Raw genomic sequence first — 12,933 nt, forward strand, 5'->3', positions numbered from 1 at the left:
TTTTTTCCTTTTTTTTTTCACCAATTTTTATACCAAATTTTCAAAATTCAAGTTTAAAATTGTTTTTTTTTTTAAATATTTCACAGCAGATTTTACTTTATTTCGAAAAAAACTTTAAAATCGCAATATCTCCAGAAGATGTGACCCAATATACATAACTATTTCACTAAGATCTCTAAAATGTCACTGGTTTATACATGTTTCAAAGGTATTTGAATTTTTGGTGTGCTACATTTATTAATATCCACTTCTAGCAGAACAATGAAGCTTGTTTTCTTTATCTTAACTAACTCTTAAAACAATTCTTTCAGGTCATCAATATAGAATTAGAAAAACTATGTCAAAGTTGGATTAGCCATTGTTGTTCTTAAAGATCCAATTTTAGCACTGAGTCAGCTATTAATTCTTCTGTTTATTATTCAAAAAGAGAAACGTTTGTTCATTCAAGTAAAAACATTGTAAAACATACACAAAATTCTGATCAATTCTACTTTCAAACCCAAACTCACTATCTTCAGTTTAGTTTTTGTGCCTATCCTCACCTAGAGTTGTGAATGTTGAGTGCTGACCAAAAGCATATTATCATAAATACAAGTAGAAGAAATGGGGTTCCTCGAAAGGATCTCTGGAATAATGTTGCTTCACAGGGTGCATAGCTCAGAGATCAGGGAGTTTCATCTGGTGGAGCCACTACTTCTCTGCATTGAGAATTCACAGCTCCAGTACTGCGGAGATGTAATTAGAATGTCACAGATTCTTCAAGCCGAGCCAACTAAAGGCAGACAAAGAACAAGAAGGGCTCTACCATAATCTCAGTTGGTCGTGCTTGGGGATCTATCCAGAAAGTCTGACAAGACCCTTTGGAAGAAGAGCCTGAGAACTTTACCCCCACAACCCACCCGAGAATAGTGGGTGGAGAAGGTGGATGGATGGATAATTCCACTTCTAGCTAGAACTAATTAACTTTTGCAGATTTTGTTGTATATCACTTCTTTATTATTCGTCAATTATTCAGACCTGAAGTAGAGAGGGCATGTCATTGAAGTGGTTGTGAATCCGATTGATTAATCAAACAATCAATTAGTTAATTGGTTATGTAATTAACCAACTGTTGAATAATAAAGGAGTAGTGTAGAACTAGTGCATATGTTTATTATTGACATAATGACTGTCTGAAACACAGCAAATACTAATTAACAATTAGTCCTACTTTTAGGTCATTACATCTGTGGCAGTGGTGCAGTGTGGGTTGCCAGTGGCTGGGGGGGGGGGCAAAGCAAGTACTGAGGGAAAAGTGTACTACATTTTAATTTTTATTATTACTACTTTGTTTTCCTTTTAAAATTTTGAACCCTTAAGAGATTCGTACCCAGGGCAACCAACACCATAGCCCTGTCCATGCTACATCCAGTTTACATTAGCTGTTACAACACACATGCAGAGGAGACAAAGAACTGTTATGATTGGTGACCTTGTTATGTGTATAAGTCACTCATTGACTGATACATCTCCAGTCACTTCCCCACATTACTTCTCAATAACCTCTCATCTCTGTCAATGCCACCTGTGCAATGAAGGATGGTAGCAGCATTCTAGGACATTTACCCCGTCCACCACCAAGGACAATTACCCTGAGTACAACAGATAATGATTTAAAACTTCCTAATATATTGGAGAGGGGGTAATTAACCAAGGGAGTAATTGTCCTAGAGGATAGTTGTCATCGGGGCGGATTTGTCCTATGAGGGGTAATTGTCCTGATACAGGTAGCAGAGCTGTCCTTGAAACTGGATAATTTGTTTGTTTCATATGAAAGTATTAATAGAAATGTTGAATAATTAATGTTTAATAAAACTTACCAGGGTTTGGATGTAAATGTAATATAAGAGCAGCAGGGAAGATGAGAAGAACCAGCAGGTTAACGCAGTAAAGCAACTGGCCTGATTTATCACTGATACAGTTCTGGAAAAAAAAAATGAAATGTAAAGAAATAAAGAGAGATAGTCAGACATTAAAAGAGAAAGAGAAACACCATCAGATAGACAGACAGAAAGACATACTGAGAGATAGGTACTGAGCAAGAGACAAACATAGACGGATGTACACCATGAGAGACGGGTTATATATATATACACACACACACGTGCAGATATACAGTTACAAACTCACAAAAACAAACAAAAGACTAACAGACAGACACCAAAACAAAAATATCTAATTAATGTCATAAACATCTGTACTGGAGGATTGACAAAATGCTTGAGTGTTCAATCCATACTACAACCAATGTGTTGTGTTGTACTTTTGAATAAGGCACACAGCTACTTTTATTTGTTTGTCTGGCAGATATCAAGCCTTGTTACTATTTTCATATCATCCCTAACAATCTGCATATATCATCATCATTTTAATATCCTCTTTTCCATGCATGCACGGGTCATTGAGGCAAATTTTCTTTGACCCAATCTCTTTCCTGTTGCCAACCCGTACCTGTTTCCAAGCAAGAAAATATTTCCCCAAAACGAGACATTTTCTTGCAGAATATTGAAAGTGAACGAAACTGCTTGTATGACAATGGCACTCATTTACAACACCATAATGTATAATGTCAAGACAAGGAGAGAAACACACACAGTAGTCAGGATTTCACACAGGACTTCTAGCTACCAAATCTACTCACAAGGCTTTGGATGGCCTAAGGGTATGGTAGAAAACACTTGCCCAAAGTGCCATGCAGTGGGACTGAACCCAAAACCATGTAGTTGGGAAGCAAATTTCTTAACAACACAGTCATGCTTGCACCTACACGTATTTGTGTAAACTATTCCCTCCACATTTCCCATGTGAACACGGAAATAACAGTTGTAACAGGATAAAGGTGAAGAGGGTAAATGGTATGTGCAAGGAGGGCAGGGGGGGGGGGCAGAGAATATTTTGACTTACCTTAGCAAGAAGGCACTCTGTTTTGAAAGCAAATAATATAAACAACTCCAATACTGTCAAAGAAAGATGAAATGATATTTAGACTCATCAAATATGCAGTGAACAGCAATGTGCAGTACTTAATGTCATCTGTAACTTAAGGAAGGATGTTTCAGACACACAGTATAATAGGTACAGTAGCTAACCACACACACACACACACAGTTAACTGCATATACACACACTAGTTAATCATATGTACATGTTAGTTAATCACACACAAACGTTAACTAGCTCACCCTTCACACACAATGATCATATAAATGACAATTGTATTATCAAAATAATAATAATAATAATCCTTTCTACTTATAGACACAAGGCCTAAAATCTGTGGGAGGGGACAAGTTGAATACATTGACCCCAGTGCTTAACTGGTACTTATTTTATCGAGCTAAAAGGCAAAGTCAACCCTGGTGGAATTTGGATTCAGAACAAAGATGAACTAAATGCTGTTAAGCACTTTTGTCCAGCAAACTAACAATCTTGTCAGCTTTCCACCTTAATAATAATAATAATAATAATAATAATAATAATAATAATAATCCTTTCTACTACAGGCACAAAGCCTGGAATTTGGGGGAAGGGGACCAGTTGATTACATCGACCCCAGTACACAACTGGTACTTAATTTATCGACCCCAAAAGGATGAAAGGCAAAGTCAACCCCAATGGAATTTGATCTCAGAATGTAAGGATGGACGAAATGCCGCTAAGCATTTTGTCCAGCATGCTAATGATTCTGCCAGCTCACTGCCCTATAATAATAATAATAATAATAAAGAGAATGACTTACAAGCAAGGAGTGCAACATTGGGCCAATTAGATGGATTAAGCAGGAACATTTGAAATGAGGCTACAGGGTCGATTAAAATCCCATATCTGAAATATTAAATAATAATGATAATAATAATGATAATGACAATGACGATAATTCTAGTTTTTCTAAGCTGCAGGATGGAGCAGAGACGGTCCAAAACATCCCACCTTTTCCAAGACAGTGGAGGGAGATTTAACTACCATATCTAGCAGGTTGTGTGTGATCACCTAGAATACCATTGTTGTAAATGAAGCAGCAAAAATATTTTTTTAAAAAATAGAAAACAATATTTACTCACTTTATTAAATTTTCCAAAACCAGCCGCGTGTTAGAAATTGCCTAAAACAGAAAAAAGGAAACAAGTTAAGACCATTTATCTGTAGCAAAAGTCTTTTTCTTTAAAACTATTTTAGCAATGGATGGGGGGAAACCAGCATCATTGACCCTTTGACCAGTGAGATGAAGGGTTGAAGTTATCCTTTGACCAGAGTCCTAACCCTTGTGCTTACAACAGAATGCCTTCCTTCTACTAGAGGGGTATGAGACGTTTTGACAACTTTTTAGTGCTGCCGTTTTGGCGCTACCTATTTCATACAATGGATTCAACATCGACTTATTTGGGATCAAACATTTTGTTTCTCTCGTTCTTGCCTTTGCTTCTTCTCTCTCTCTCAGTTCATGTGTGTAAACATCATTATCATCATTTAACGTCTGTTTTCCATGCTGGCCTGGGTGGGACATAGAGAGGAACCCATGCAGTGCCACACAAAAAGTGCTCATGCAAGCGCCACACGAAATGCGCCTGTGCCACACGAAATGCACCCGTGCTGGCGCTACATGAAATGCGCCATGTGTAAACCGTTTGTGCCAGCACCACGTGTAAAGCGCCTGTGCCAGTGCCACGTGTAAAGCGCTCGTGCTGGCGCCTGTGCTAGTGTCACATGTAAAGCGCCCGTCCTGGCATCATGTAGAGAGGTGCCATGTACCCATCAGATAAAAGGTGCCTACAAATAATGTCACATTAAAAGCACCGATGTTAGTGGCACCTGAAAAGCATGTGCTGGCAACCCAGAAAGCAGCACTCTGTAAAGTGTTTGACATTAGGAAGAACATCAAGAGATTGAACCGAAAACATGGTTAGGAAGCAAGGTTCTTGACCATACAGCCATGGCCATGTGGTTGAGAAAAGATACTTACAAGGAGTAAAATACAAAGATTTAATAATCCTCTGTAGTTTGTGAATCCACTTGAGGTACTGAATAAGGAATCAAGATGGCGGTGGATCCTGTGGGAAGAGAAAACAATTTTAGAGGAAAGAGATAAGGAGAGACAGAGAGAAGAGAAGGACAAAGAGGCCTAGACAGTGTGGGATCGAAATGAGGGGGAGTATATAGGTATATGTGTGTGTGAGTAGAAACGGTTATTATCATTATTCCTTGATAAGATAAGATGAAATAGAACTAATTTATTGAGGACGTGAATGATTGAGAGAGAGGAAGAAGGTGGTGGTGATCAAGGTTGGTAGAATGTAGGGGAATATCCTGATAACACTAATAATAAGAACAAGAAGGTTTGACAGAAGCTCAAGGCCATGACTAACTAATATTTTTTTAAATGCTCGCAGTTTGATAGAAAAGGGGTCTTAAAAACGACTTTCAAAGTGGTGGGGGAATATCAGATATTGCAAGCGAGAGGGGTCAGCCAACAGTTGTAGTTAACAAATAAAACAATAAATATTAAGAAATACGTTGAAATATGAAGGAAGCGAAACAAATATATTAGGAAATTCATAGAGAAAATGTCGTTATAAAATATAAAATATTTTAGAAATGAGGAGTGGAGTGAGATCAAATGACAGGCAGATATAGTGTGTCGCGTGTGTGGCAGGAGTGGTTTTGCAACGTCAACGTTTTTTGAAAGTGGCTGCACGAAAAAAAATTCTAACAGTTATTAGAATTTGATATTGATCTTAGCCATAGTGCATGGTTGTGCCATTCAAGACACATTTTTTTTTACATACATTACACAATGCTTCAAGCGAACTACAATACTCTCTCTCCTATTCTGTCAGATATTTTAGTAACATTTAATAAAAATATCATGATACAAAAGCTATTAACCATTTTCAAAATATTATATATAAATACACGCGCGCGCATGTATATATACACACACACACACATATACGCGCGCGCGCACGTATATATTCCAAGGGGTGACAAGTTCAGAAAAGAAGCTCTGCCTGACCATTGAAAATGAAGAAGTCAAAGTCTGAGTGAAAATAAAATATTTAATCATAATCGTTAGCCGGGCAAATGAGTGTGTGTGTGAATAAATATATTTTCGCTCCAAAACAATTTTTGATTTATTTTAATTAGTGTGCTGGGGTCAGTTTGTGAATTCTGCGATTTTTCCAAAATCCTCAATGCGTTTCATGCCAAAATAAAAATAAATTTAAGGAAAAAAACCACTCTACGTTGTTGCTAAACCTGCTAGAAATAGCAGCCACCACCCACCCTCAAGCACAACTTAGATAATGTTGTCCTAGATACACTGTCTGCAAAATGAAAAAAATAATAATAATAAAAACTAATGAGAGGATGGTCATTGCTCGAATAGCTTCAAATACAGATCTATTCAATCAGAGTTTATCAGTAGTTAAACAATCACTAGTGTAATGACTCAACGAGGGCGCGCAGTCCTATATATTAGTTCTTTCTGTGTTATGAAGCACATAAGGCCGCAACGCGATCCCTCCAACCAGAACCTTGTTGTCTGTCACTGTTCTGGTCTCATTCCGACTTTTCCACTCTTCTCTCCTTGTCAATGGTCCATCGCCATGTGGTTTTAGGGAGTCCCGCTGCTCTTTTAAGACCTCATCGGCCGCTGGACTCCCCTCAGGCTTTGTCCCATTGTTGCAATTCTTCTTCGAAGATATACAATGTCTGGATGAAAGACGGGGGTAGTCATGGCTGGAACACCTTTGATTCTAGGTCAACTTGATCAATTGATCAGAGCAATTTGTTGTAGGTCAAGTAAACACGTAGAGTGGAAGTTTCCCCCTTGGCTGTTAGTGATTTGTTTAGAAAAACTGATAAAGTGAAGCCGGAGAGAGACAGGTGAGGAGGGGTGCGTCGTTGGAGGAGAAAGATTACCTTTTAAGAAAAGTGAGTTGGACATTTGGACAAGGTTCAAAGTCCTCAGCTGATAGAGACGACGACAGCAGTGTATGACAGACGTATCAACATACATCTATACATACATTAACTCAGATACGCATCAACTCGCATGCTCAAGCATACACACCAGCACGCATGCACACACACACACATACATGCACACACATACCTCATGCATGCATACGCACACACAACACATGCACACACATACATACATGCATGCACGCGCTCTCACACACACACAACATGCATGCACGCGCGCACGCATACCCATCAATATGCATGTATACGTATACACACAATCAACACGCATACGGACAGACATCAACAAGCATGCGTACACACACATTAACACGCATGCATACACACATATCAACACGCATGCACACGCACACACACATCAACACGCATGCATTCGCGAACACACACACATAACACGCATGCATACGCGCGCTCACACACATCAACATGCATGCATACGCGCGCACACATCACCACGCAAGCATATGCGCGTACACACACACACACCAATAGACATGCATACGCGCACACAAACATGCATATGAACACATATACACATTCCTTTATGAATAGTAAACAGAGGAGAACAATCTATAAAAATGTTGATAAAATAAAGACAGGTGTCGTTCATTAAATGGGATGACTGAACCTTGAGACAAACAAATGGCTAAATATTTCGACGTGTTTACAATTTATCACCTCGAAGTAACATCAAAACATTTTAGACAGAACGGTACTATACTGGATCAAACACAACTATCTTTAAATGTTTCATAGTTTAAAAACATTAAATATATGCTGGGCAATTTGAATTGTTGAAATATCATTATTGATGGTTTCTTGAATAAATACAGTTCCATTTTTCGTTCTATATTCTTTGACTGGTTTTGGTTTGTATATTCTTTTTTTTTTAATGTTCTTTTAGTTTACGGCTGGAGCAAGTGCGAGGTATATAGTTACTTAACCGAATACAATATTAGAAAAATTAAACAGGATTTGATAAATCATACAAGGATATTTCGTTAGTTTTAATTTTTTCTCCTAGCATATCGTAATACCTCGTTTTTATGAAATAAATGAATGAGGGGTTTTATGGAGTTAACTGTTACCCCTCACAAATATCGCGACGACATATCTAGAACTACATTATTCAATGTATCCTTCGTTAAGACGGAGGTGATGGTTTGATTTGAAGAAGATTTGTCTGCAATTTTTAGCAGGATAAATGACTACGTTAGGGTCCTGTATTCAGATTTGAAACCTCCCACAACCGAAGTTCTCAAAAAACATATGAAAAAAAAAAAACGGTTTAAGATTCAGCACCAAAATAGTAATTTAATACATGTTACTAAGATGTGAAATAAACAAGTTTCTCGATACAGCTGCACCCGCCTCAGGTTTGTATGCACTTAGAGTTCGTCCCTGGTTCTAAGAAAGATCCCACCGAAGGGAAAAACTCGGTGTGACAATGAAATAACTTCCGTTTTGTAAATAAACATTTGATAGAGAGAACTTTCAACCCGTTCCCAGGTGATGCCAACTTTTGTGGTCGCCAAGAATATATACAGAATTAAAATAATAACAAATTAATAGCGACATCAAATTGTTGCTTGTATTTACACTTAATTCAGAAAATATATAAATAAATGTACTGAGGACTGTAGAAAATAAAGACATTGGGTAAGAAGCAAGTACAGATATATCTCTCACCAAAACACCCAAGTCAGCTTTTCATACAAACCTTGCCCATACAAACCTTAGTCTTACATACAAAACACGATTTTAATGTGTTTATATTTAATTAAAACCTTCTAACACCAAGAAAGTTTCGTTTAAGTCATTTTACAGATATCAATTTAATAATAATAACTTAATTATTTTACTACATCCTTCTAAATACTTGATTGGTTTTAAAACTAATTGAAACCCATATGGTCACAAAGGGGTTAAAAGAAAGAACAAAGATGTGTACGGAAAGATAGTGATACGTCATCACCTTTCTTTACACACCTTTAAATGATTGTTGACACCTTTCTACTCCAGTGATTACTTAATGCAGAAAAGAAGAAAGAAAAAAGCATTATCGGCTTCACACTAATTAAATACTCCAGACAGATTCATTGAAGCCTAAGAAACTATGCGCTTTACCTATCAAGAGATACGGGCGAAGGTAAAGAATACGCACACCACCTGCTTTTGGCGTTTAGGGCTAGGTTTAGGGGTTCGGCTTAGTTACGCCGAAAACAGGTGGTGCGTGTATTCTTTACCTCCGGCGAGATACGGTTATATACCCAGTCAGCCCACATTGTTGTTTATAAGACTTTACAGAAATATAGACGAGATGTAAACAAACACTCACGGTTTGTCAGGTTGTTTCAGTCGTTCTCTCTTCTCTTCGCCAGTTATTTCTTCATAATTCGCCATGCTTACCGTCCTCCTCATGTTCCGACGACGCAACACGGGTGAATAGTCGTCGGATGCCACTTGCTCCTCACCTTCATAATTAGATAATTGGTTAACTGGTGGGGTATCAGACGTGGAGTTCTTGTTAGAACTCACACGCGTCATTGGGCTAGGCACCATGTCTGTGACGACAACAAGAACACTGACAGCAGCAGTGAACGGTGTAGATCAGTAGAAGCCGTGATGGTAGCGGTAACAGTAAATTGTTATTTAATGGAAGCAGCAGCGGTGAATGACGACTTAGTGGTGGTGGTCGTGGTAGCGAAAGAACTAGCAGCAGTAAATTTAGTGGTAGTTACGAAAGCAGAAGCAACAGTAACAATAACAAATTAATTTTTGGCCTCACTAATTCACCCTCTCAGTCGCAATGCGAGAATCACGTGTCCTTCGTGAAATGCTCCTGCAACCTTCCTTAACTGTTATCTTTTAAAACATATCCAAGGTGCAACGTATTAAATACACACACACACACACATGTGTGTGTATTTAACAAGCCATAAAAGACGAGACATTCTTGACTGAAATATTTGTCGACGGACGAAAAAAAGAAGCGGTCAAAGAAGATACACATGTGTAACACCGTCGAAGTTTTAATGTTGGTTCCTTCGAAGTTAGCTGGGGTCGGACAGGTCTACCGCCTCATTTTAAGTCGCCGCCCCACCCTTCGATTCGAGGTTTTGTTATTCCATTTGTGAGATGATTTCCTTTTTTCAGTGAGCCATTTTTTTTCCATATCATTTGTCTGTGAGTTGTTTTGTTGTAGGTCAACTGAGCTCTGATCGAAGAGACTAAAAAGATCAAGGGTGTTCACACTGTGACCATCCTACCCTTTCCCCCACCACATTGTATCTAGGACTACATTATTCAATGTCTCCTACTCTGAGAAGCCAGGTTGTGGTTTGAAGGAAAATACCATTACTAACACTGAATAAATATCTTTGACTTTGAAATACCAAACATGATCTTATATTTTTTTTTTCCTGCTGAGAGGGAGGGAGAAAGTTATTCTCAAACCAGAGGCCCCAGGCTAGATTTTTGCAACAAAATGAATTCTTCTAGAGGCATTCAAGTACCACAAGGCATCTAGTCTGACACCCTACTCGGTCTGCCAATTTATTGCCCTTTATTTTAATGACCCCCAAAACGATAAAAGGCAAAGCTGACCTAGGTGGGATATGAACTGAGAGTGTGAAAGAAATACACTTAGGCATTTAGTCCTACTCCCTAACCATAAGTGTGGGAACTAAATTTACTTAGAAGCTGCAAACCCAGGTCTAAGATATTTTACAAACAGGATTGATTTCTTCAATCTCAATATCAAAACAACACAGGTATAATAACAGTAAATATTATTATATTTGAGCATTAAACAAATCAGATAAAATTAATAATGGAAAAAGTGATGCTTGAGATCAGCCAAAAAATAGTTTGACGCTCATTCATTTTGGAGAAGTTTTTCAGGGGAAGTTCAAAGCATTTTCATTGCCTGTCAAAAAATTTTAGGGGATGCACTTACACCCATCTGTTACCAAGCCTATAACAACTCTGCTAATACCAATGTGTGTGTGTGTGTGTGTGTAAGCATATCATCATCATCATTTTACATCCACTTTCCATGTTGGCATGGGTTGAACAGGGCATCACTATCTGAGTTGTATCTAATTGGGGGCCGTTACTACTCTCATAGAGCAGTACCTATCATTTTGGCAAAGTTTTGATGGCTAGTTACCCTTCCTCTCACCAGTCACTTTACAGAGTGTATGTAACTAACTACATTTAGTGTGATAGTAACACTAGAGGGCCCATAAGCCCTTGGTAAAACAGGATGAAAGGGATCTCTCAACCTTACTTTACCTCTACTTGCTCACCTCACCAATCATTTAACATGTTTTCCATGCTGGCGTGGGTTGGATGGTAACAGAAACAGGCTAGCCAGGGTGCTGTCCAGACACTAATTGTCTGTTGTGACATGGTTTCTATGGCTAGATGTCCTTCCTAACACCAACTACTTTACAGAATGTGCCAGGTGCTTTTTACAAGCCACCAGCATGGGTATGTTTATGCAGAACCAGCATGAGTGCATTTTACGTGGCACTGGCACTTGTAAAGGACAATCCTGTATGTAAGGATGGATGACAGCAATTTCACTGAGCTTGACACATCTTCTCAAGTACAGCAAATTGCCACACCTCCCAGTCCCTTGTCATTTCCTCAGTGAGGTCCAGTATCAGAGGATCCCTTCTCACCACTTCATCCCATGTCTTCCTGGGTCTACGCTTTCCACAGGTTCCCTCCACAATTATGTGTGTGTGTGCATAGATAGATGTGTGTGTGTGTATTATTGTGCGGGCGTGCATGTGTGTACCCTTGTCACGTGATGGTTGTAAATGTGCATCACCATCATGCAGTTGATGTTATTTGTTTCTGGTCTTCTACAGAAAACATTTCTGGCCATAAGGAAATATTATCTTGCTTGGAAAGGGGTAAAGGTCGGTGACAGGAAGGGTAACCATCTGTAGAAAATTTGCCGTTCTCAGAGACCTTTTAAATATTTTTTTTGCTTTCGTGAAAGGGTGGGATTTCAGTCAAGAATTTCGATTTAAGTTTTAATATTTCACTGCAAGTAGTCCCGGACAAGGTTGGTCTTAAAAGTGCTACATTGTGTGTTTAGCGGCATTTAAATAAATTTAAATATTTTTAGACTGCATTCTTATAATAATTAGGTAGCTGTGTAGGTGGAGGTATATTGAATTAACGTAAGCCACGTAATAAAGGTAAAATAAAACTTTAAATATTTTGATTCGTTCCTCCACCCCTTAAGTTCGAATGATGGGAGACAACTTTTATACTTGTGTTTCTGTATTTGTTTCATGTCATTTTAATGTTTTGAGATCGATTGTGCAGAGGTGACGTGTTCACTTGTGGTGGGATGTTGGTTGCAACCCCGATAGTATTCAGCTGTAGGAAATCTGCCCCAATAAATTCTGTTTAACCCATGCAAGCATGGAAGAGTGAACATTAAAATGATGAGGGGCGGGTGACGCATACATACATATAATTATTGTCTTCTGTTCGTTTTTCATCGAGCTGGCATGGGTTGGACAGATTATCACAATCCGAATCAATTCTCTTTCAGAGTTACCTCCCTCTCAGACAGAGAATCACTGCCATCATTTAACGTTTGCCTTCCATGTCAACGTGAAAAAGAAATACATGTCAAGTCACTCACAGGTGTTGCTGGTTTCATATACTTCAATACAACCTGTTCAACTTTTTGGGATTGGTGACTAACTAAAACTGGCTTCTCTATCAGGTTTGTGTAGTGATGAGGCGGGGGGGGGGTTCTTGAAACCCAACAGGATAAAAACCAGGGCCAGATTAAGCTGGCAGAATCATTCGCCCGCCGAGCAAAATGCTTAGCTACATTTCATCCGTCTGTATGTTCTGAGATCAAATTCTGCCATGGTT

At 38.6% G+C, this 12,933-nt stretch overlaps 2 protein-coding genes across 2 annotated transcripts in view; one reads left to right on the plus strand and one right to left on the minus strand.

Moving 5' to 3' along the window:
* LOC106869194 (diacylglycerol O-acyltransferase 1) overlaps positions 1-9,756 on the minus strand; it is a 20,233-nt gene extending 10,477 nt beyond the window's left edge. Inside the window, exons 1-6 of the mRNA XM_014914829.2 lie at positions 9,362-9,756; positions 5,000-5,087; positions 4,101-4,141; positions 3,779-3,864; positions 2,944-2,996; positions 1,860-1,962 (exon numbers count right to left, since the gene is read on the minus strand). Coding sequence (XP_014770315.1) covers positions 1,860-1,962; positions 2,944-2,996; positions 3,779-3,864; positions 4,101-4,141; positions 5,000-5,087; positions 9,362-9,585 — 595 coding nt within the window. The 5' untranslated portion in view covers positions 9,586-9,756. The remainder of the gene's footprint in view (positions 1-1,859; positions 1,963-2,943; positions 2,997-3,778; positions 3,865-4,100; positions 4,142-4,999; positions 5,088-9,361) is intronic.
* Positions 9,757-10,080: 324 nt separating this feature from the next.
* Positions 10,081-12,933, plus strand: part of LOC106869195 (TBC1 domain family member 20) — a 21,265-nt gene continuing 18,412 nt past the window's right edge. Inside the window, exon 1 of the mRNA XM_052975231.1 lies at positions 10,081-10,178. The gene's annotated coding sequence lies outside the window, so the exon portion shown is untranslated. The remainder of the gene's footprint in view (positions 10,179-12,933) is intronic.

Source organism: Octopus bimaculoides, chromosome 20 (genome assembly GCF_001194135.2).
Source record: "Octopus bimaculoides isolate UCB-OBI-ISO-001 chromosome 20, ASM119413v2, whole genome shotgun sequence".
Taxonomy (NCBI): Eukaryota; Metazoa; Mollusca; class Cephalopoda; order Octopoda; family Octopodidae; genus Octopus; species Octopus bimaculoides.